Consider the following 23,773-nt stretch of genomic DNA (forward strand, 5'->3'; position numbering starts at 1 on the left):
GAGAGAGAGAGAGAGAGAGAGAGAGAGAAAGAGAGAGAGAGAGAGAGAGAGTAGAGTGTGTTGTGATCTTGGCTTGCGCGTGTGTGCGCGTGCTCTTACACTGTATGCTCAGATGACGCTCTCTCTCTCTCTTCTCTCTCTCTCTCTCTCTGTGCGAAAGAAAAAAAACACTGGTAATGTCATCATTAATTGTCAGATAAAATGAGAAGTGGAGTCTTTTCGCTTGTTTTGTTGTGTCTCTCGCTGTCTCTGTGGTTCTGCCGCGGTCTCTCTTCATCTCTGACTCTCCTACTGTCTTGCCCCTATCGATAGCGCGCCATCTCTCTCTCCCTCTCTCTCGATGCTATCGCTTCCATCTCTGTCTCTCTGTTTCTCCAAAAGGATTGACAACCTATTTCTGGCGGTTTCGTTGTTGTCATTTTTTGGCGCTGACTGTGATTGGGAGCTTGGCGCGTGCGATGAATCGGATCGGTCTTTGCCGTATGATGCCCCGCCTGACCTCATCAAGCTCAACCTCGCTCGTCCCTGCTCTGTACTCGCTTGTTCTCGCTTGATCCCTCTCGATCCCTCTCTTCCTCGGACCCTTTCTACCTCCACACACTTCCCAGCATCGATCTCTCGAGACAGCTTGGATCTACACCCACCCCTTCATCTATTGCTCACGTTGAACATTGCTCGGGCCACGACCACTCTATTTTCAGTTGAGCGGGTCCTGCCTGGTTTTGCTGCCTGTCTTTCACTGATACGTCTCCTGGCGCTCGCTATCCGTGCAAAAGCCTCTGTACGATGAGGCTCGGGGCGTGCAGCAAGCAGCATGCTCTCTGCCGTCATCGGAGGATCATGAACCTTCTGGCCGTCCTACTCGTCCTAGCACCGCTGACCTGTCGAGCAGAGGTGTTGCTGCAACTACAGGGCACAACCACCCGCTCCTTTGACTCGGTGGCCGCCGGCTTTGGACCGCGCCTACCCTCTGAAGGTCTGACTGGCCAGCTCTTTGTCGCCGACCCTACAGATGCTTGCACAACCATCGTCAGCCCCCCGTCCAATCGTACCTCCAGCGTCGCTCTCGTTCGACGTGGTCCTTCGCCCACCTGTGACTTTGGCGTCAAGGTATGCATGCTCGCGCAGGATGCACCTGCAGGCACCCAGAGCCAAGTGCACAGAGGTTTTCCCCACACGAACGCCCTGTATCCAACTGCACGCCTTTGATTTTTTTCTGGGTGTTTTTTTTTTCTCTTTTGGAAGAAAGGTGGGGTGCTGTGTGTTTGTTTGTCAAGCAGTGGTGCCTCACGGCCAATGTTTTTGCAACTGCGAACTAGGTGCTTGTGGCCCAGCAAGCTGGCTTCTCGGCCGTCATTGTGTATGACTCCAGCAATGAGCACCTCATTACCATGGAATCAACACGTACGCTCAGTTCGCCCTTCCTCTTTTTATATTCATCCATTGCCATGAAGCTTCTTTTTTTCAATATCATGCATCTTCGGGCCAACAGAGCACGTCGATATTCCTTCGGTTTTTGTTTCCGAGGCATCGGGCCAAGAACTTCTGGCACACCAGTGCGTATCAACATCCTCGTACCCTCAAAGCGCTGACAAGCATCCTCGATGCCTCTGCCTTTTGTTCGCCTGCTGATGAAAGTTGTTAACACCCATTTGTGCATGTGGCTGCTTGCAGAGCTGCGATTGTGACGCTTCGTGGCGATGCAACGCGTAGTTGGTCGACCCTTGTCATGTCCTTCATCGTCCTGGCAGTCACAACCATCACCTCCTTCACTGTCGCCATGGTGTGTTTTTGCCTACAGCCATGCTCGTAACGTGAGCATCATCCGGTCGCCCCTCTGACCACGTTACACCTCGATGCGCTCGCTTAAACACCGTTCTCTAGCTTTTTTGGTATAACCGACGGCGCTATGCGCCTTTGGCCGAGTTGGAGCGTGTGCTTGGTCCAGAAAACCCGGCGGCCTCGCAGGGAGCCACTAGTCGCCAGATTCGCCGGCTGCCTGGACTGCGCTACGTGCAGTGGCGGCCAGGTGAGACCCTTGCACTCTTTTTAGTTGCTTTCCTTCTGCTCTCTGTTGAAACTCACGTGATGTACCTTTTTGCTACAACGCTGCCAGATGCCAAGGGCGAGCAGTGTTGCATCTGCCTTTCCGTCTTTCAGGACAATGATCGCATCTTGGTTTTGCCTTGCAGTCATGGTTAGCTTTCGCAACCTGTGGCGTCCTCGCTGACGTGTTTCTTCTGGTTCGGCTTTTTCTAACCTGGTTTCTTCTGCGTGCGCACCTGGCGTAATTGCAAATCAGGCTTTCATCACCAGTGTGTTGGCCAGTGGCTTCGGCAACAAAGACGCTGCCCTTTGTGTAATCGTGACCCATTCTCTACCGACCCAGCTGAGCAGGCCGAACCAACGGAGCGAACGCCCTTGCTCAACGAGACACAAGGAGATCGTCAGCCTGCGATTGCAGCCGCGGAGGGTTCTAGTACGGCGCTTGCAACCCGCCAATCACCTGCCGCTTTGCCAACGGGTGACTTGTAGACTAGTCTTTTGAGTGACATGGTCATCTGCGGTACCATCACATCCGTCCGTTGATCCCTGCTGGGGTCACCTTGCCCCTTTTTGTGTCCTCGCTGTCTTGCGGCCTGTCATTGTCGTGTTTATTGTTTCCTCTCTCTCTGATATACCTACTGCTATTGTCCCGTGCTGTCGGTCCTACACTGCGTGTACTCTGGCCCTTCTCGTGCGAACTTCGATGGCGAATGTGCTTTCCAGCGTAACTGCCTTGATGTTTGATATTGTATTTGCATGAATTTATCCTCAGTTCCCTCAAGTTGTTTGCTCGTTATGGAGTTCGCTTCACGTGCAACACGAGCATCAGCCAGTTTTTTGGGGCTCGTTCATTCCATAGCATGAGTGTGTGTGAAGGGGCGGGCGGGTGGGACGGAGCCCCCGCTGAAACACTGAATGTGGTACTGTGCGAACCTTGTCTCGCTAGCCCGCCCAACCCTCCGTTGATGGTTCGATGCGACCTAAACGATTCACGTGTTCAATGCTGTCATGTGCATTTCTGCGTGCTGCATGGTTTGTGAACTTTCCATGTACGCTCAACAACTTTGCAAAACAGCAACACGCGAACCAACAGAACGCTTGAACGCTTGACAACCATATCGATTGACAAGAGACGGATGCACACAGGAAAGAAGACACGGATACAAATGCATGCCCATTTTTTAGCCTAAACGTAATTCCAAGTGCGGGGATGCCGTAAACATAAGCGAAAACATACAACAACAGCAACAACAACAATCACACACACAAAAAAAAAAAAAGATTAAAAATTACACGAAAATTAGCCAAAATTCAGCATTGCTGGCATGCGTGCAAAAGAACCGACAGACACGGCCAATAAACACACGACAGCATGCAGCTCGTTCCAGGGTGCTTATCCCGCAAGGCTCTCATAAGCACCGCGCCGACGACGATGGATATAGGTCCCGACAACAGCACCCACGGCCACCACGAGCAACAGGACAACGACGACAATCACGGTCGTGTGTGACTTGCGCTTTTTCCTGCTGCCCGAAGCACACTCATCAAATTCTGACAGGCGCCACCAGAAGCAAAAGCCGTGAGGGCAAGCACTTGGTACATCGCCAAGGAGGTTGCAAAAAGGACGACACAGGCCCAAAGACACGAGGCAAAGCCAGCGCATACCTTGACCAGCCGCGGGCACAATGCTGGTGTTCACAACGTTGAAAGGCTGAAGCATCAGACCCTCAAAGGTCACACCAAACCCATCATTACTGGATGACGAAGAAAAAGCCACGTCCTGGCCGCAAGCGTAGCCATAGCCCTCGGCAGCACTCGGCCAAGCCTTGCTGTCTGAGGCGTTGGCGACATTGAGTGAACCCGAGAAGGTGACCGAACCTAACTGAGCGGTAAACTCGAAGCCCGCTGTATCCCACGTGGTAACAACTAGCAATCAATCACGAACATGAGCGCAGTAGCACCTGCAGACGTGTCAAACGCCAGGGCCCACAGCGAGCACGAAACAAACAAGGCACCCGTGGAATACGTGCCCAGATGGCCCAGGCCGTGGGAACGGCTGATACTCGCACATAGGGCACATGACAACGCGTGAAAAACATACCATCCTTCTTGACCGAAGCCACGAAGCTCAAGGTGATATCCAGGGCACGAACAGTGGCCTCGTCATCCGCAGAATCGGGCGAGGGAAGGTAGCGGAAGGCAATCTGACTGTAGGGCTGGGTGGAACTGCCACACAGGCTCTGGCTTGGCACGACTACGAAGTCGGATTGGCCCTTGTGGTGGTGTACGGTTGCTGATAGGGTGGAACCGTCTGGACTAGGCATGCGAATGGCGATGGAGCTAAAGTCGACAAGCAAGCAAGGCTGGCCGTTGGTGGCAAAAATTAGCACCGGCCCTTCGTCAGCCGGCGTCGTGGCCGGAGTAGTGGTTGTCGTACGAGTCGTCGTACTGGTCGAGGGGGCAGTGGTAGAGGAAGTGGTGGGAAGAGTGGTTGTCGTAGTGTTGCCATGAGGAATGGTCGTAGTACCATTACCGCCAGGAATGGTCGATGTGGTCGTGTCTACTGTCGTGGTGCTGTTGCCACCAGAAGGAGTCGTTGGCACGGCGCTTGGTGTCGTGGTGCTGTTGCCACCAGAAGGAGTTGTTGGCACGGCGCTTGGTGTCGTGGTGCTGTTGCCACCAGAAGGAGTCGTGGTGGAGGATGGTTCGGGTGACGGTGTCGTGCCCAGACAAGTGTCCAGTCCTGTACATGCGGGCGACAGTACATCAACAGGCGAGTGAATGGCAAAAGTCTCGCTGCACAGTGCTCATGCTCAAGGAGTCCTGAAATCGAGGTACCTTGGTCCGGCGCGGGCGCTATGGCATCACCCTTCAAATTGAAAGGCTGGGCCTGGAAAATGTTGACATGCAAGGAAAAAAAATCAAAATCGGTGGCAAAATCGAGTTCTGCTGGACACGCGTAGCCATAGCCATGCTCAGCTGCTGGCCATTGATCTCCATTGGGGCTTTGGGATCGCTCAAGTCGTTTGACAACGGGTAGCACGTCCAACGTGACGTTAGCCTCGATGGCGATCAGTTCCCAAGTGGTAACGACTGTATGTAAAGAAAATTGATCGCGAATACAAAGGAACAAAAAGATGAGAAGTAAGTCAGAAGAAAAAAACCGAAGAAAGAGAGGCAGGGAGAGGAAGGGGAAGAAGAACTGGGAGAAGCAGAGGGCAACGAACCGCCATCGACGACGTGGCCTTGAAACTCAAAAGCAAAGACATCATGGATGCCCGCCGCAAAGGCCAACTGTGCTTGCGGAGCATCTGATGTGGAGAGATTACCACAATAGCTCTGTTCTGCAAGGCTGATCATATCAACTCTTTTCCATTGCTTCGAAGCCTAAACAAGCCACCAAAGGGTCAGGTCAGAGCAAGAAGCACGATCGGGCTCGTGTCGGATCCACGTGAATGAGGGCAGCAATTTTTGTGAGCTGGCATTGTTTGTAACTCTCCGAGCACTCACAGTGTCCGTTGTGACGTTGATAAAGTCAAAGTCCATGGCGATGCACGGCTCAAAGATGGGATAGACGAGGGGTTTTTCCTGTAAACTGCTGGTAGATGGACCAGCAGTGGTGGTGGTGTTGGTGGGTCCAGGTGCCGTTGTGGTGGCGTTGCCGGCAGTGGGCGTGGTGGTCTCTGGGGCAGTGGTGGTTGTGTTGCCATCGTTGGTTGTGGGGGTGGCGGTGGTTGGTGGGGTCGCTGGCGTAGTGGTATTGTTACCAGCGCCGGAAGTCGTGGTGGTCGATGTCGAGGGAGCAGTAGTTGTGTTGCCACTGTTGGGTGTATCGGTGGTGGTGGTGGTGGTGGTGGAGGGGATGGCCGTAGTGGTGTTGTTGCCAGCGCCAGAAGTTGTGGTGGTGGTCGTCGACGGGGAAGCTGTGGTGGTGGGCAAGCACACGCCAGGGATGCCAACCTGAAATACGACATTGCTGATGCTCTCTGAGAGGACGGTAAAGTCTTTCGTGGTCAGAGGGGAGGCATCGGGCTCGCACACAAAGATGAAACTGGCTTGGATGTTGGTGATTGCCGTTTGATTGAACACAAGCTGATCAGTGCTGGGGTCGAAGCTGGCCGGGCCATTGCTGATTTGCGACATGGCTGTACACGAGGTCGAGACGGCACGAGCGACAGAAGTCTTTTGCGGCAGGTCATCGCAGAGCGTGTCGCCACGTTCAATACCATTATTCCAGGTCTGCGCCCGCCGGCGAACAGGCGATGAACAAGGTGGTCAGGTTGCTGTTCAAACAGCAGCCACTATTTGTGATCCGCCACGAGTTGCGACAACGCACCTTGATGTAGTAAATGGCCAGACTCGTCGTGATGGTCCAAGTCTTGGCTTGCCTGTTGCGTAACAGACAGGAAGGCATGAGACATTGCAGAGCGATGAGGGTCAAGGGAGATTACGGGCGATGGAACCCAAGCACACCGAGGGTTGGTAAAGGCAGAGAGGTCAAACACTGTGTCGCTGCAGTTGAAGACCATCTAAAGGGTAGGTCAAGAAAGGGTGTGAGCCATGCTCAGCCGAGGCGATGGGCGCCAACAACACCGAATTCAAGGTTCAACAATTCACAAAAGCTCCTCAGCGGTATCGGCGTACCGAAGCGGTCATCTCGCAAGAAGCAGTTTGAGCTTGCATCGGCTGGGCCACCAAGGCCAGCACGGCCAAAAGGCCAAGCCAGGATGCGAGGTGTCGCATCCTGGATCAAAGATTTCGAGATCTGGGCAGGCAAGTGCGCACAACAATGCATCAAGTGAGCGCAACGCAGCAAAATCGAGCTCACCCCCCACCCCCATCAAAAGCATGCGAATACGAGATACAAATAGCCAATGCAGCCTCTGCCCTCGCCCCTCTCACACACCACACGCCGACATGCACCCATACACACCACACACACACTTGTTCCCCCAAAAAAAGAAAAAAAAAAGCGCGCGCAACGTGTGTGTGTGTGTGTGTGTGTGTGTGTGTGTGTGTGTGCTCGACGAAAAACAAATTCGCTTGGAGGGCCATACATGTACAAACTTTCACTGCATTCGTGTTCCGGAGTGGTTATGGTCACTGTCTTCGCTTGGGTACAGTCCGGCCGCAGAATGGCGGATGGCAGGGGGAAGGCAAGAGGGTGCATCCAGCAGCCGCGAGCCCAGCTGATATCATACCACTTTTAGGTACATGTAGTCGGTTGGCTGAGCTCATCCAGACCAGACGCGGAAGGCCAAAGAGAGAGAGAGAGAGAGAGAGAGAGAGAGAGAGAGAGAAGCTTACTTACTAGGAGATTGGCCAATTTTAGCACACGCACACAGACACACACACACACACACACACACTGGGCAAGAAAGTTAGTTGACGCATTTTTCTTCTTCTTCTTCTTCTGCTTGAAAGAACCTCAAGAACACGGTGAGTCTGCTGCTGGTGGTGGTCGTGGTGCTAGTGGTGGTCGTGGTGCTTGAGTTAGGGTTGGTGTTGGTCTGGGCGTTTGCTGCCCATTAGGCGTCGATTCGCTCGTTTGAATCTCACAGCGACGCGGGCGTAACGTACGACAGAGGTATTGTGACCATCAAGCAGCTTTTGCACAGCATTGCAGACCGACGTGATGGCAACTGTGGCTGGCAAACCGCGTTGGCTTCCTCTGGAGAGCAATCCCGATGTCTTGAACAAGGTACCATTTCTATGCGTGGGCGCAACCGTGAACACCACAGCAATCGACCCAGTCTCCAGCTGACTGACATCACTGAATGGGCTTGCTGATTTACCTCACTGATCATGTAGTTTGTGAAGAACATGGGCCTTCGTGGTGATTACGAATTTACCGATGTCTTTGGCTTGGACCCGGAGCTGCTGGCCATGGTGCCCCAGCCAGTGGGGGGGGTGCTTCTGCTCTTCCCCGTGAGTGACAACTACATGGAACGCAATGCCGAGGAGGCCCGCGAGATTGAAGCCCGTGGCCAAACCGTGAGCGATCAAGTTTACTTTATGAAGCAAACCATCAGCAACGCGTGTGGCACCGTGGGCTTGTTGCACTGCCTCGGCAACAATCAAGCACGAGTGCAGTTTGAGGATGGTAGCTATCTTCAGCGATACTTTGCACAGTGCGCTGGCAAGTCTCCAGCTGAGCGCGGCAAACTACTGGAAGAAGCCAACGAGATCTCTTCCGCTCACGAGGCCAGCGCTCAAGAGGGCCAGACCGATGTACGTCGTGCTGCGTGTGATTTTTCTCGAGCTTCGCTGGTCGACGTGATCCGTTGCCACTGACCATTTGATGTATCGTGTCGTTCGCGCCCACGCAGACCCCGGCGCTCGAGGAGGATCAGACTCTTCACTTCATCTGCTTTGTGGAGAAGGAAGGCCAGCTCTACGAACTCGGTATGTCGAGGAAGAGAAATTGCGGTCTTTGCGCATGCTTGCAAAGCATGTCCACGTTCTTCGTCCATCTTCTTTTTCTTTTGCTTTTTTCTTACGCACGTCTCTTCTCCTCAATGCAGACGGCAACAAGGAGTTCCCCATCAACCACGGACCGACTTCGCCCGACACTCTGTTGCAAGACGCAGCCGTGGTTGTGCGTCGCTTCATGGAGGTCACGCCCGATGACATGCGCTTTACTGTCATGGCTTTTAGCAAGACCCAATAAACATACTCGCCCTTTTTTTCTTTTGGATGTAAATTGACAAGTGACGAACCTGCTTTGCCCGATTCGTCTTCGACCCTGGTGTACTGAATCGCAACTGCAGATCTGGCGCGCAGCGCCCATGCTTTGCCCAGTCGTGGGATAAGCGTCGTCTTTAACGACCGTCACGATGCAAAGTAACCGTACCAAGCCTGAGCATTCCCTAAGTTGGCTCATGATGGTAGGCAAAAACTTGCATCTCAGCTGGACGTGGCTCTGCAGCAGGATGAATCGAGTCAAAGCAGGCTTGACAGTACAATGCCGGGTTGCTCTGGCCCACGGGGTCATGAAGCACTGTCAGTCGGGCCTTACCGCCCCGTGGAACCAGCACCAAATCCATGAGTTGAAATGTTGTAGTTCAAGCAAAAATCATCCCCATGATGCATAGTCTTCAGGAACGAAACGTACAATCATTTTTCGACAAATGTGGCAATGGCTTCGCCCAAAACGCCGTTGATATACCACACGTGGGTAGGCACTTCTAATATGGGTACGGGCACGCAGACATGGCAGGTGAGATGGGGTCGGATACCAGTTGCTGACATGAACATCCCGCGACTTGCGCTAGACTCGCCGTTTAAGATCATCATCGGCGTGAAGGGCACGCAGCTCGGTAAACACGAGCAGATGTTGGCATCCACCTCGGTGTCGGTATAAATAGATGGCACCAGTGCGCAGCTGCAGTTCGCTGATGCTGGTCTAGCAAGCGTGAGCGGGGGCCCAGTGAGTCCAATGCTCCCAACAGAGCTGGCCGGCCCGTACCGCGTCCTTGATCGATTCCGCACCGTAGCAAGCAAGCCTGTTCGGAAGCAGGTGCCAGATTGGCGTGCGTGTTCAACAAGCGTCGCTGCTTCGGACGACGATAACTCGTCTGTACCTGAAACCAAAAGAAGACGGAAAAAACAAAAACAAAACTTGTGAGTAGGGCCTGACTCCAACCTGCCAACCCCTGCGGCGACCATAGGCATACCGTGAAAGAGTTGGTCCTCAATCAAGAGTAGAGCTCCTTGGCCTCGGTTGTGGTCATCAGCCACCACGTCATACCAGCACTCCAGCTACATGTTGTTGAGCAGACAAGGGTCCAGGAGGTGAGAGAGAGAGAGGGAGAGGCAATGTATATGTCCCAACATAAAGCGCACTGGTCAACCAGGGGCATGTTTATGTGCTGATGTGTAACGCAAGAGGTAGAAGATGACCTGGGCAACAAGTTCCGCAAGTGTATTGCTGTCATGGCACACAATCTCCCGCGTTAGCTTTTTTTTGCTTGGCTCAAAGAGCTGTGCCTTGAGAAGAACAGCATCGTGTGCGAGGCGCGTGGTTTGGGCTGCTTCAGGATCGGGTGCCTGAAGCACTGTGCCAGCTGCAGCGCGCGCCTGAAAAGCATGACCATGCGGTGGTGCCAAGAGTATCACAGTATCAGTCCGATGGCCGCGGAAAAGTCGCCGCTTACACCTCTGCCGGCCCACCGGTGCGCCAGGCTTCGACTTGGTGTCGCCACGGTGTTGTCCAACTTGCCAAAATCAAGAGATACGTACCACAGCTTGTTTCGCTGTCTTGGGGTGGGCGGCAGCCAGTCTCATGGTGGCCAGTGAACGACCCATGGGTGGTTGTAAAGCATCGTGGTCAGTACTGAATCCTGGGTGCCCCGGCACAAGTTGACTCGTGTCTAGGGATGGTATTGCGTCCAAGCCTGAGGCTTCGTCTAGCCACGTGCAAGTCTAACAACGCTCATTTTGTCAATTCAGACCGTCGCGCCTTGAGTGTTTAGCTCGTTCCCCGCCTTGCCACGCGTATACGCGTATGACCTTACCAGATCAAGGCTAGCAATCTGCCTCTTGAAGGCGCCCACCCCGAGCAGTGGGCCCGGGCTAACGTTGGAAAGCGCTGCTGCCATCGAGCAGCGAGAGTCAGAATACGTTTCCAAATAAATGAGCAAATTCAAAAAAAAAAAAAATAAATCTTTCAATTTTTCTGTCCATCATTTTGGGCAAAACATGCAAACGTCTTGCCAGCAAGGTGTAACGTGCGCTGGGCCAAATCGGTCGCGGCAAGATCCAAGAGTGACTTGACCGTGTTCGCACGGCCGTGCGAACAGTCAGCATGCAACGCTTTTTGTTTGAATGCAAGCACCAAGTACAGCAAACCAGGCCAGACGCCAAGTTGGCGCGCTTTTGGGTGGGGAGCGGCGAGGGTCAGGAGAAAAAAAAAGGCTTGATGATGAATTTAGTCACATGGGACAGATGAGCACAATGGGCGGGGCAGGCATTGATTTGAGACAAGCCTTGCAGCGAAACCCGGTTACAAACAGATGTGGCATCCTGATGATATGGGTATTGGTCTGCTCATTCGGGTTGGGGATGTTGCTTCTTCCATATGCGCATCTGCGAAGCGTGGCGGTTATCCAAACTGTTGAGTTCTTGCTGTACAGCTGCGGCTTGATCACCAGGCAGAGACTTGAGGAGAATGGCTCTGGCACATTGTAGCAATTCTCGCTGCTGGCGATCATGCTCCTTCTGCAGCTCAATCACATAGGCCGGCCAGCTAACAGCTGTGCTTGCGGTGCTGCTTGAGCTGGGAGCACCCATGGCATGGGTCGACGACCCTTGCGGAGCAGATGGTGCTGGTCCAGTGGCCGAGGGCTGGGTTGGTGGGGTCGCATATGCCGCACTGTTTGGCATTGGGGGCGCCGACTGAGGGGCGTGGTGTGGTCCTGGAAACACGGACCCTGCCGACTGAGCACTGGTCGACGACCCTTGCGGAGCAGATGGTGCTGGTCCAGTGGCCGAGGGCTGAGTCGGTGGAGTCGCATATGCCGCACTGTTTGGCATTGGGGGCGCCGACTGAGGGGCGTGGTTTGGTCCTGGAAAAACGGACCCTGCCGACTGAGCACTGGTCGACGACCCTTGCGGAGCAGATGGTGCTGGTCCAGTGGCCGAGGGCTGGGTTGGTGGGGTCGCATATGCCGCACTGTTTGGCATTGGGGGCGCCGACTGAGGGGCGTGGTGTGGTCCTGGAAACACGGACCCTGCCGACTGAGCACTGGTCGACGACCCTTGCGGAGCAGATGGTGCTGGTCCAGTGGCCGAGGGCTGAGTCGGTGGAGTCGCATATGCCGCACTGTTTGGCATTGGGGGCGCCGACTGAGGGGCGTGGTTTGGTCCTGGAAAAACGGACCCTGCCGACTGAGCACTGGTCGACGGCCCTTGCGGAGCGGATGGTACTGGTCCAGTGGCCGAGGGCTGAGTCGGTGGGGTCGCATATGCCGCACTGTTTGGCATTGGGGGCGCCGACTGAGGGGCGTGGTTTGGTCCTGGAAAAACGGACCCTGCCGACTGAGCACGTGACGACGCTTGCAAAGCGGATGGTGCTGTGTCCAGTGGCCAGGATGGGCCTGAGTGCATTGCGGATGGCAATGCCTCCTGTTGCTGGGGGTTGGGCCGCTGTGGACTGAACTGCGATGCCCAAGGGCGTGTTCACTGAAACGCTATTCGAAGGCAAGACCTGGAAGCTAGGGACGACTGAAGCACTTGGCACAGGGGCCGAAGCGTGGGTAGCCGAAGCGTGGGTAGGCGTTGTATTGGCCATGGAGGTTGCGGCAGAAGCAGCCAGTGGTGTTTGAATGAAGGTTGGCAGGGGAATGGAGTCATCGAATCGATACAGCACAACCTGTCGTGTACTGCCAAGCTGGTCAGCCAGTTGGCAGATTTCATTCAGATACGTAGGCCAATGGCCTCCAGCAATGCCGCAACCAATGCCCCAAGGAAAGGCCATTGAGGCAAAGGGCAACGAAGGCAGTTGAGCCAAGGCATCTTTAAAGAATCCCAAGCGAGCGGCCTGGTCATCCCTTGGCTCATGAGGCATTTGCGTTCGACGCGGGCCACCAGGGAAGACTTGGCCGACCAGGTTGACAATAAACTGTTTGTTGGTACTCGGGTCCAGGGCCGCCCGATGGATCTCACCAGGGTTGAGAAAAGGACCCCGCTGCTGGCCATCGCAGATGTTGGCATTGGGGTAGCGCTTGAAGATTTGCTGTGCGATGCCGCCAGCAGGGGTGTTGGTGGCATGAATCTGATGGATGAGACAGTCCTCTGAAAAGTCGAGAGCATTGCCATTTTTGATCTGGAGGTTGGCGGGCAGCGGGCGTGCCGGTGGTGAAGGCTGTGACATGATGCTCCGTCTGTGTCTGGTCAAGCAACAGCAAGGGGGTGCCAGAGGCAGAGGGAGATCGGGAGTTGATCCGACGCTTCTCTCCAACTAGAAAGAAGAAAATGCTTGCACCGGAATCTCCTCCACTGCGTCGTCGATCGATTACAAGCAGCGAGTGCGTTGTCGTGGAACTGAAGCAGATCCAGCTTTTGCTGTCGAGTTCGTCAGCTAATAATAGAGTTTTATGATGATGAGAGATTGAGAGAGAGATTTGAGAGATAGAGATTTAGAGAGAGAGGAAGTTTGAACAGAGTGGTGCGGTGTAGAAGTAAGGGGCGTATGTGGTTCTATATGGTGGCAGAGGGTGGGCGATTGGAAGACACGGGTTCGGTGTATACTCAATTTAGTTGCGGGTGAAGATGGGTGAGCACCACCGTACTGGGTCCGTTCCGCCCCGCCCCGTAACCCAAAAAAAGAAACAAAAAAAAAAAAAAAAAAAAGAACCTTCGGCAAGGAAGGAATGGTCCCACGACGGCAATTGAGGGAACTTTCTCATTCAAACAGATGGTCGGTCAACTGCTTGTGGCGGCAACCCGTGTCACAAGCATGATGTGCCTATATGCAAACAGAAAGGCTGCCTTTTCTAAATGCTGTCGTGCACGCGGCTCGTGTCTTTGGCCGTGTTGAGCCCAGTGCTGCGGGGCATGCCAGCCGCGCCGAGATGGGAGGAAAACTTTTGCGAACGTCCATGATATTGGGTGGGCATGGTGTGAACGTTTGGTGCAGTCATGCCATAATCGCTGCTGGAGGTCATGTACATGGGATTCTCCGCTCCCTTGCTTGTGCCATAGCCCTTGAACTGATCTGCGCCACGAATCGCTGTGAGCCTGAGAGCGCAAAATCACTCGCCGTGTCGGACGCAGCAGCATTCCAAAACAAAGACATGGAAGCATACCCGGGTTATCAAAGCGTTCGGGTAGGCGGCCCGTGTTGTACAGGTCTGAAGTTTTGAGGCTAGCCGCAGCCGAGAAAACAGCATTGCCCGCACCGGGGGTCTGGAAGAATGCAGCAAAAAGGAAATCATCGAAATGAGAAGCAGGAGGGGTGGAGGACACGAGTAGCGGGGCAATCGGGTAGAACGTGGTCGAAAAAGTTTGGGGACAGGGGCACGGCCGGTCACGTCTCTGCTAGCGCTGACACACACACCTGACCAGCTTTGTCTTGTGCCATTTCGGTGGTGGTGGTGAAAGCGACAATGAACTCTGCCCTCGGTGATGTCAAAGGCAGCAACGCGGATACAAGCTTTGTGAACCGTTCTTCTTTGGGATGCTAGAGCGCGCATGGGCGCCATTGTGATGGCGTGGTGGTGAGCTGTGCACCATGAAACAAACGAGCCAGAACGGGACGGCGCACACACGCATACAAGCCAGCCACAAAGACGCGCCAGCCCTTCACTGCTCAAAAATTGCATAAAATCCTTTTGCGACAACGGCACCGGCGGCCACGGCCTGCATGGCCGCCATCGGCCATCGCCGTTCCCTGCTGTGCCGGCCGCAGTTGACCCTTACCTCGCTACCAACAAAAACACAAGCTTTTGTCGTTGTTGTTTGCTCCTCTTGACAACGTCTGCGGGCCCCTTCTCTCCGTTTCTCTTCTGTTGGTGCCTCTGCCTCTGGTTTGCCTTATAATTCCCTTTAGATCATGGTCTTCTTTGCAGCCAACTCATGCTCTCTCTCTCGCGACTTGTCAGCATCGTGAACGCTTCTCTGAACGTTTTGTTTTTTTTTCGCTTTCGGCGAGTTTCTTCTGTTTTCCATGCCTGGAGGTGATCCCGCTTCTTCTTCTTCTCGGTCGGCGGTGCTTGGGTGGTGGGATGAGCCTTTGGGAATGCGGTGGGGGTTGCCAGCTGGACCATTGGTCCGCTGCAGGGGATGAGTGGCCCGAGTGAATGCAGCGTGCTATTTGAAGGAGTTGGGCAGAGCCCATGCTCATCGCGTTTGCCCGATGTTTGAGGAGATGTTTAATGGAGAAGGGAGGCTGGCCTTCCATCGATTCGCTGGCAACCTGGCTGGGTGCCGGAAAACGGCCACAACGGGAAAGATAGTCAACCATCAATGTTCTCTTCTGCAGAGGCTAATTGAGCATCAGGAGAAGCGGGGCACCATCGTCTGGTTAAGAGGCCTTCTCTCAATGCCGACTGGCCAGCGGAGAGCGGTGTGGTATGAGACGAGGAATCAGCGGTTGCGTGAGAGAGGCGATGAGGGGCACTTCTATTCAATGCTGCTGCTAAAAACAAACACAACACAAAAAAAACATGCTCTAGGGTAGTCAAGACACCCTCTGGTAGTGATCCGCGGATCGGCGCGGCCATTACGCTGCCAAGCTTAAGCCGACACCTGACGCGCCAGCACCACTTCGCCGTGTGCACTGACAATTGTATTGCTAAGTGGTAAACGGTAATCCAACGGACCCATCGTGAGTGCATGCCGCTGCTCGAACGAGTGCTCTCTCTCTCAAAGGGAAACAAGCGAAAGGGGGAAACAAGCGAAAGGTGGATGACATGTCACACGGCAGCAACAAAGAAGAGGAGAGGGTTGTGACGAGAAGAGGGGGGTCAACCACTGAGGCAGGATGGCAAGGCAGAATGACAGGCCAAGATGGCCTCAGGAGGGAGTGCAGATCCATGGTATACGACATGCAAGGAGGTGGGAGGGAAAAAAGTCATCAAGAACGACACAACACGGGCAAGGCAAGCAGACAGACTTGGTCGGGCAATGAAGAACAACGACGCAGTTGGCATCTCCCACAAGGCGCGTTGCACGCGCATGAAGCTGTGCTACAGCACCGGCCGGTGTCGATTCCAAGCTACCAGAGTCTATAAAGGACCCCCATTCGCCATTCGCAATGGAGGACGTGAAACCATGTCTTGATTAGTAAGGGTCAAGGTATGGCATCAACTGGTCAAGGGTAGGGCGTGCATCAAGATGCATCTCGGTGCGATCTCGCGCAGTGTGAGGTGGATGGTGCGTCGCCACGTACCGGCAAGCTTCAAACCGGCACGGTCGCATGTTAGCGAGCCCAGGGCACCCTCGGCATTTCTAAGCCACGCAACGCAGGTGAGCTTCACTGGAATTGATCACAGGAAAAAGCTAGAAGCAGACAGTCTGTGAGCAGGCCGGTGCCGTGCAACGAGCGTACTGTTGTGCGGCGGCCGTCAGTTTTTGGTCCATGACGTCGGTTGCTGCAGCACAAGGAGGATCCGATGAGACGGCAAACACAGTTGAAGCATTCACATGGCCACTTAGGGTCAAGATCCACGAAACATGTCCAAGCAAAGGCTAAAAAAAACGCCACGCTTCCCGTCCTGCACTCGGCACTTGGTCCAGCCATGCCTTTCCGCCGCCCGCCGCCCGCTGCCATCCTGCTGGCGCCTCCAACTTCACACACACACACACACACACACACACACACACACACACACACACACACACACACACACACACACACACACACACACACACACACACACACACACACACACACACACACACACACACCACACGAGAAAAATTAAAATCAGAAGGTGGTTCCGTATTTTTGAATTATTTAGGTGGAGACAACAATTGTTGACGACAACACTCTTGGCAACAGAACGCGCGAGTCGATCCAACAGAAAAAAAGAGGCGGCGACCGTGTGGAACGGAGGCGTCGGCGCTCGAGGCAGTCAGCACCGACAAGCCTGGCTGAGCAATCTGGTTGTTTTACAGCTTGTGTCAAGCAACACAAAGCAGCCCTTGCCCAGGCATTGGCGGTAAAGGCTCATTCCAAAGCGGCAACATGAAGGTTGACAATCAAGATGCTGCTAGCCTCAAGGAGCACGCGGCCGCTGATGCAGCGGCCGAGGCGCTGAAGAAGCTTCCCCCAATTCCCGATGAAGCACAGGTGGGCCTTTCTGACGCATGATACTCTTTGACTTGTTCAGAAAATCGCTGCAAAGCCTGTTTTTCCTTGTTTTGGCAGACCTACCGACCTCCGTGCTCATGTCATGTCACGCGCGCTGTTAGGATCTTGAGCCAGCGCAAGCTGCGCGTGCGCTTTCTCGTTTGGACTGGACTGCGAATGGCCAGCATCAGGCTTACTTGGATATGAATCTAGAGCAGCACAACCTCACTGCTGTACCTTGTCTGGTGCGCTTTCCTCACTTGCAAAAAGTCAACATTGCCAGCAACTACCTCGAGGGTACGCCTAAGTTGGGCGGACGACCAGATCGCACCGGGCAACAGCACGACAGGCTGGCCCCTTTTGGTGCTCGCGCCCTATCCCTAGTGCTCTTGACTTTGTACTTCTTTCTTGGTCTGCGTAGATCTTGAGCCCCTTAGCGCGCTGGAGCATCTGCTAGAGCTCAACTGCGCTCACAATCGCCTCCAGTCATTCGATCTTGAGGGACCTTGTCAATTACGCGTACGTCGATCGGCACCACACTCTGGCTCTGCAGGCTACGGCCTTTCCTGTCCCAGATGCCTATTTGCATGGCTAATGGAGCTAATCCGGCCGGACATGCTTCACTCAGACCCTGTTCTTGCAACATAACGTCTTGCACCACGTGCCCGGCTTGAGCCATCACCCTTGGCTGACAACGCTCAATCTCAGCGGTGCGCCTCTCTGCACGCTTGCTTGCCAGCCTCTTCTCATGTCGTCTCACGCCCCTCTCTCTTGGCTCTGACAACCTTGCTCGACGCCTCACCCGAACCCAATGCCTGTGAATGCCTCGGTCTGCAGGCAACCCGTTGCAGGACACTCGTCCCCTGCAAGCGCTGACGCGTCTCCAGAGCCTCGATCTCAGCCATTGCAATTTGAGCGAACTGAGCTCTTTGACCAATCTGACACACTTGCAGCGAATCAATCTGGTAAGGACAGTGTGTGTGTGTGTGTGTGTGTGTGTGTGTGTGTGTTTGCTTTCTTGCGTGGCCCGAGAACTTGTCTGGGGCCGGCGTGCAAGTTTCATCTGTCGGTTTGACCGATCCATCCCCAGAGTCACAACCGATTGACAAATTTTGAAGCTCTGCGTGCATGCGTCGGCCTCGAAACCATCGATGCTGATCACAATCAGGTGCGCCAAAGGGATCTACTGTGGCTGCACCTCCTTTCGCACATCTCAGCGATTCGCTTACTCCTCATATATTTTATTTCATTCTGGATATCGTCGTTGCCTCTCCATATGGCATTCAGCTATCGTCGACCGAACCACTCGGGGCTTTGGTGGCTTTGGAGCGACTCAACCTGAGTCACAATGCCTTGACTCAAGTGTTACAACTGCGCCACCTCGTCACACTTCCGTGGCTCACAATCCTAGACGCTTCTCACAACGCTGTGCAGGTAAGAGGGCAGCTCAGCACAACATTCAAGACTTGAGGGCATCATATCCATTGATTCCGTCATTGTGTTTGTGTGCGTGCCTGTGTGTGCGTGCCTGTGTGTGCGTGTAGGCAGAGGACGACTACCGACCTCGCGTCATCCACGCCCTCAAGCGGCTGCAGATGCTCGACAACGCAGCCGTTGGTCTCGAGGAGCGAGTACGTAGTCCTGCCTCGACTTAACCCCGCGCTACCCACAAGTCACTGGTCTCGGGATTAGCCTCATTGGCTGACGGGGACTATTGTAGGTTGACGCAATGAACCTTTGCGAGCCACCCTTGCCCATTCTGTCTGCTGCTGCGCACGCAGCCTGCGTGGCTGCCCAACTTCACATGGACATTGCGGTCAGCTTTTACTCGTACTTTGGTGTTGTTGCTTTCATTTTTGTTTTGTGTCCTGAAAACTGCTGATGGCCTCAGCTAGCCGTAATCGTCGCTTCTATTTGTTTCTTGGAACTCACGGTATCTCCAACTCACGGCATCTCCAATTACACGCAGCTGTTGCCAAGCACACTTCAGGACTACACCCTGTCTTACCCACTCTTGGCCGTTGCATCAGACGACTGGAAGCGTGCAGCAGTCTTGCTCGGTCAACTTTGGAATCAGCCGAATGCGCCCGTGCAACGTGCTCGCCTCTGGTGAGTCTTGGACTGGGCGTCAGCTCTCCGGTTTGGTGTATATCCTTGGGCGCCAGTGCATCGCTCAACAAGCTCGTGTGGATCTATGGGGTTTGAATAGCGAGGTTTTGAGCGAAGCGACGGACGGCCCGGCCTTTGCAGCTGCCTTGGATAGCGGCGCCGCAGCCCTGGCTGATACAGAAGACGGCTCTGGTCGCTTGGTAGTGACCGTTGATTCCATCGAGAATGCCTGCCAGCAGCATGAGCTTCCTGTGGTGGTGGGAAGCGTCGTTTTGGCCTCGGTTTTGCGTCGAAGCATCTACGATGTCTCCGTTTTGGCCTTGTATTTCGATGGGGTGAGTTGCGATGCTCTATCCTAGTGCCTTGCGGCTCGAGTGTGAAAGGTCTCCGTGTTCGAGCCCCTTTTTTGTGCCGGGATTGGTGTGCATTTTCAGACATGGCTTTTATTGCGCCCTCGTAGTCAAAAATTGCTCCGACCGAGCAGGCACTGTACGACCACGTGGTCATTTGGAATGAGCATGATGCTAAGGCATGCACAGCTGGCATCGTGGAAGCCATTGAGGCGGCTCAGCAAGAACTCCGGGATGCACTGCGTTGAAGTGACCCATCGTAGCTCTGAATTCACAGACCGAGACCGCTGCGCGGTCACGCTGCTAGCCTATTTTTTTTGGTATGAACACAAACTGGCGTTCCTTTGTGCTCAAAAAGTGAGCAAAGATGGAAGAGTTTGTCCACCGATTGCAATGTCATGCATCATACACAATAAGAGTGTTATGATCATTATCATGTGATCGATTAGTTCATGTGTTGGAATCAAAAAATCAAGTGTGAGGGGCATGCGTTCCCACTTCTCCCATTCGTGCTTGACGAAACCTCTGCCACGCCTGTGCTGCTCAGCACCAAGACATGTCTTCAACGCATGAGAAAGTTCCAGCTCGGCAGGAGCTGCAGCTGGCGCAAGGTGGGCGTGCTTAGATCGGGGTAGCCATACCTAAGAACATGGTCAAGATGACAACCCATTAGTCGGATCGCCCACAGCAGCCAGCTGAAAGCGACGAATCTTACGTTATTGGCGCAAACAGCAAAAAGACCACCAGGGCCAAGGCAGCCACGATGCTGTAGATAGTCAAGGCACGCCTTTGAGACACTTTCAGACTGACGCAAAGCTTCTCGAGGCCAAGGACAGCCAAGCAGGAACTGTGAAAAGAAAAGAAAAAAAATCAAATAAGCAAGTAAAGTTCACGGCCCGAGCGTGTGAGGTCTCTTGCGCTCTACACTGGATTGCAATCCACGAAAAGGGGGATACCTCAGGCATAGGGCCGGCCAATAGCTGTGTAGAAACAGCTGACGCTCCATAAGCACAAAAGGTAAGTACAGGATAAGCCATCCAGCGCCCAAGACGCCCACGCCCCAGGCCAACCTGCGGAAAAATGCTGTGTGAGTAAATAAAATACGTGCTCGAAACTCCCGCCTCGACTCTAAATCCACGACCAAAGCAAGCGTCGGAACACACTGGGTGGCATGCCCGACGGAAAGCTGCTGCATGCGCAACCCCAGCCAACGCGCGGGGCCCACAATGAGCCAGAGCATGATCGTGCCGCTTGCACCCAACAAAACAAGCCACCACACTAGCGGATTTCCTAGAAGATAGATCTGTTGGTTGTTCTACCAAGCCCAGAATACATGAGCCGAGCAAATCTTTCGGGCTAACTGCGTTGATCCTCCTGCATCGGGTAACAAGCACCAACCTCTGGGTGTTGCCAAAAGGAAATGCCTTGAAAGACAAGTGGCCAGATCAAGGGCGGGCTGCTATACGCGTGTGCTTGCTAAGGGCGATGGGCCAGCAGACGGAAGTGAGCAGTTTGTGAAAATGTGGTAGTGGCTTGCTTCACACGTTGGGCGATGCAAAGCAAAAACTACCAGGAAGCACAGTGCGAAGTCAAACGCAAAAATGTGGGACAGATACACGAAAGCAATTCAAGAACGACCAACCTTGCTCAAGCGGCTCTGGGCCTCGTACATGACTTGGTGAAGCTCAACGAGCTTTCCCCAAAACGATATCTCTGGCACGTGTTCCTTGGATGCTTTGGGCAATTGGTCATGAACATGATGGTCTGCAACCCACTGGACCATTTGCTTGGGGGTGGGGAAGACAAATGATGCGAAAGCCAATCCACAGTCAAGGCAGCAAGGGACGATGGGGTTAGTCTCTATTCCCCAACGAATGCGAGACTGTCCATGCAAGGGTTGACACCTGATTAATGTCTCGTGTTGCTGCAACTTCGAGTTGAAAGAAGCCCCAGCTAGGCAGATTCTGGCCTGATATCAGCAGAGCAGCACTTGTGTTTGCATGGACAAAGCGCAAAGCGCTTCGAAGGGCCAGTACTTCTGGTTCTGTTGTATCCGTCACCTACATGCAAGGATTTAACCCCAGACCCAATGCATTGCCGGGAGGAAAGGAAGACGAAACAAAAAAAAACAACAACAAAAAACAGATATGAAAGTCAAGCTCAAAGCAGCGTTCAAGGGCGAGCAGTAGCAGGCTAGTGCCTCGGAGAGAAACAAGAGGCGAGCACAAACGTCAATGCGCCAGATATCCATCTTGGGCTGGTGGCCAACTTGACCTGGGGGCACGCGGTGATCCCCTGGTGCAAAACATGAAACTTCCTGCAGAGTAGGCGTCAAGGGTGCGGCCACATCGTGGCTGCATGACGGCGATGGCAGGGTGTTTGTGTAGCAAGAGGGGCATGATGGTGAAAGGAGTTGGAATGCAACGTTCATCAATGGGGTGGAAGGGTTCAGGATATGCAAAACACGCGCATACATCTCGTATTAGTTGTGTGCGCAGTTTTCACGGCGGCAGCAGCAGCAAGGGCAGGACGGCATGGCGTACGTGTGCAAAGGCAAGCCAGTGGCGACGTGAACCAGGCGAATCAGATCACCATGATAGAGAAGTTGAGGTAAATCAGAGGGAGTGCTGATTAATGGCTTAGCTGCCAGTGAAAACTCGCCTTGGCGAACAAGTTCCAGTCGCCAAAGACTGTTATAGTCGTTGGTGAAGGAGAAAGCGGTGACTTGTTGCTGATGACTACTGACTAAACCGTCGGTGCCGTTGGGGTAGACTGGGTATCGGTGAGCGTGTGAGTGGAGCCAGGCCGAGCTGCCATGCAGGGATCTAAGGCTGACGACTGAACCGTTGGCCAGTTGGGGCGGGCCATCCAGCGGTAGGTTATGAATGTTGCCGTCCAGTGAGGCTTGAAACGGCTTGCTGAAAAAGGCATCTCCTAGTTGTGGTTACCAAAGTCGGGAGCCGGGGCAGGGCATGGGCAAGGGGTGCCACGGCGAGCCGGGATGGGCAGCATGAACTTACATACGTGTGTACGTGTGTACGTGCGTATGTGTACATGTGCAAAGAAGGTAGCTCTTACCAGTACCCGAGCGTGGCAAGAGGGCAAGGTGGAGAGCAAATGTGCCCACATAGATGGCCAAGGGAAGGGCAACGAGGCAGATACTCCGAAGAGCAAAGTCAGCGAGCCATCGCTGGACCGTGGCCCGTGTCGGCTTGTGGAGCACTTCTTGCAGTCTTTGTCCGAGATCGTGGAGTGTGATCAAGCCGACAATGCCCACAGCACCCAGGCCCACCAGCTTGATGCTAGTGGTGATGCCTAGGCCAAGGCCCGAAAGGAGCAAGCACAGCAGCCAGGATCGACTGAAGCGCGGAAAGCGCGTCATCCACACGCAGGCAGTAATGGTGATCAGACAGGCCAAGACCAATTGGGCATCCAAGATGATGAGGCGTGACAGGATGCAGCTGGCATTGTCCACGGCAATCAGCCAAGCACCCAAGTTACAGGTCCATCGGGAGCAGCCCAGGCCACGCAAGAGCTGGCAGCAGAGCAAGGGGGCAAGCGAACGCAGTCAGCTTGCGCACAAGTCATGGGTGCGCCCTTTGGGTTTGATCCAAGCACACGCAGTTGCTTACCAAGTAGATGACCAGTACAATGGCAATGCCGCAGCTGGCGCTCACGAGCCGCATCAGCAGGTATGGCACGGTGGAGCCGTCGTAAGCTACGAAAAATCCCAAGAGTTCATGTTGAGAGTAGGCATTGGTGAGAGGCGCCTGGCAAGGTGCAAAGGGGTGAACGATGACAAAGGTTTACCATCGCCAATCTTGCTCATTGTAAAAGCCGTCTTTTGACCGCCCAACCAGGCCACAGCTGCAAAGATGAGCTTGCCGAGCGGCGGGTGCAGATCAAAGAAGAACCGGCCCTGAAGCACGTGGTCCAACGAGTCGGGTGAGCGCGGTGTGATGTGACTGTATCGGCCAAGGGAAACGGCCAACCCAATCAAATCCCCAAGTAAGGGGCTCACATCAGACTGACCCTAATGTATTCGCCAGCAAAGCGGCCGAAATGAACCTCATCCCAGACGGCTTGCGAGGGCGCGTGGAGAGCCCAGAGGCGCGTGATGACGGTAAACGCCAGCACGAAGATGAGCGTCATATCCAAGCGCAGCCGGACCGATCCCCCGGCAGGTGCTGTGACAACGTCTTTCTTTTCTGGCGTTGGATCCCGCGGTGACGGCTCAGCCTCTGGGGCAGCCGCCCGCCCGCGGCGCTGCCGCAGCACTGTCCCCGAACCCTCTGCCATGGCTCAAAAAAAAAAAAAAAGAGAGAGAGAGAGAGAGAGAGAGAGAGAGAGAGAGAGAGAGAGAGAGAGAGAGAGAGAGAGAGAGAGAGAGAGAGAGAGAGAGAGAGAGAGAGAGAGAGAGAGAGAGAGAGAGAGAGAGAGAGAGAGAGAGAGAGAGAGAGAGAGAAAAAAAAGG

The 23,773-nt window shown here is 54.2% G+C and overlaps 5 protein-coding genes across 5 annotated transcripts; 2 read left to right on the forward strand and 3 right to left on the reverse strand.

The window, feature by feature from the left end:
• Window positions 1-2,121: 2,121 nt before the first annotated feature.
• Window positions 2,122-2,385, forward strand: MONBRDRAFT_3794 (uncharacterized protein; the record flags this gene model as incomplete). Its single annotated transcript, XM_001744048.1, has 2 exons — window positions 2,122-2,197; window positions 2,303-2,385. Coding segments are annotated over 2 exons (159 nt in total), but the record flags the coding sequence as incomplete, so codon positions are not given.
• Window positions 2,386-3,154: 769 nt separating this feature from the next.
• Window positions 3,155-6,789, reverse strand: MONBRDRAFT_31662 (uncharacterized protein; the record flags this gene model as incomplete). Its single annotated transcript, XM_001744246.1, has 9 exons — window positions 3,155-3,597; window positions 3,712-3,972; window positions 4,148-4,789; window positions 4,885-5,139; window positions 5,274-5,433; window positions 5,557-6,285; window positions 6,383-6,434; window positions 6,520-6,575; window positions 6,691-6,789. The coding sequence occupies 9 exons, from the start codon at window positions 6,787-6,789 to the stop codon at window positions 3,440-3,442; spliced, it is 2,412 nt and encodes an 803-aa protein (XP_001744298.1). The 3' UTR covers window positions 3,155-3,439.
• Window positions 6,790-7,630: 841 nt separating this feature from the next.
• Window positions 7,631-8,768, forward strand: MONBRDRAFT_35021 (uncharacterized protein). Its single transcript, XM_001744049.1, has 4 exons — window positions 7,631-7,747; window positions 7,858-8,277; window positions 8,376-8,451; window positions 8,571-8,768. Exons 1-4 carry the CDS (start codon window positions 7,682-7,684, stop codon window positions 8,714-8,716), a joined length of 708 nt encoding a protein of 235 aa, XP_001744101.1. The 5' UTR covers window positions 7,631-7,681; the 3' UTR covers window positions 8,717-8,768.
• A 2,584-nt stretch (window positions 8,769-11,352) lies between these two features.
• On the reverse strand, window positions 11,353-12,063 carry MONBRDRAFT_2674 (uncharacterized protein; the record flags this gene model as incomplete). The annotated part of the gene is made up of 1 exon (XM_001744247.1): window positions 11,353-12,063. A coding segment is annotated over one exon (711 nt), but the record flags the coding sequence as incomplete, so codon positions are not given.
• A 5,773-nt stretch (window positions 12,064-17,836) lies between these two features.
• On the reverse strand, window positions 17,837-23,463 carry MONBRDRAFT_262 (uncharacterized protein; the record flags this gene model as incomplete). Its single annotated transcript, XM_001744248.1, has 12 exons — window positions 17,837-17,879; window positions 20,256-20,485; window positions 20,567-20,614; window positions 20,698-20,775; window positions 20,942-21,073; window positions 21,183-21,359; window positions 21,530-21,653; window positions 21,843-22,233; window positions 22,378-22,834; window positions 22,932-23,017; window positions 23,110-23,218; window positions 23,332-23,463. Coding segments are annotated over 12 exons (2,007 nt in total), but the record flags the coding sequence as incomplete, so codon positions are not given.
• Between the last annotated feature and the right edge of the window lie 310 nt (window positions 23,464-23,773).

This window comes from Monosiga brevicollis, genomic scaffold (assembly GCF_000002865.3).
Source record: "Monosiga brevicollis MX1 MONBRscaffold_5 genomic scaffold, whole genome shotgun sequence".
Classification (NCBI taxonomy): domain Eukaryota; class Choanoflagellata; order Craspedida; family Salpingoecidae; genus Monosiga; species Monosiga brevicollis.

Coding starts and splice junctions, on each gene's coding strand:
- MONBRDRAFT_35021 (XM_001744049.1), top strand. CDS start 7,682: ATGGCAACTGTGGCTGGCAAACCGCGTTGGCTTCCTCTGGAGAGCAAT. Junction 7,748..7,857: donor ATCCCGATGTCTTGAACAAG/GTACCATTTCTA, acceptor CTGATCATGTAG/TTTGTGAAGAACATGGGCCT. Junction 8,278..8,375: donor CTCAAGAGGGCCAGACCGAT/GTACGTCGTGCT, acceptor GCGCCCACGCAG/ACCCCGGCGCTCGAGGAGGA.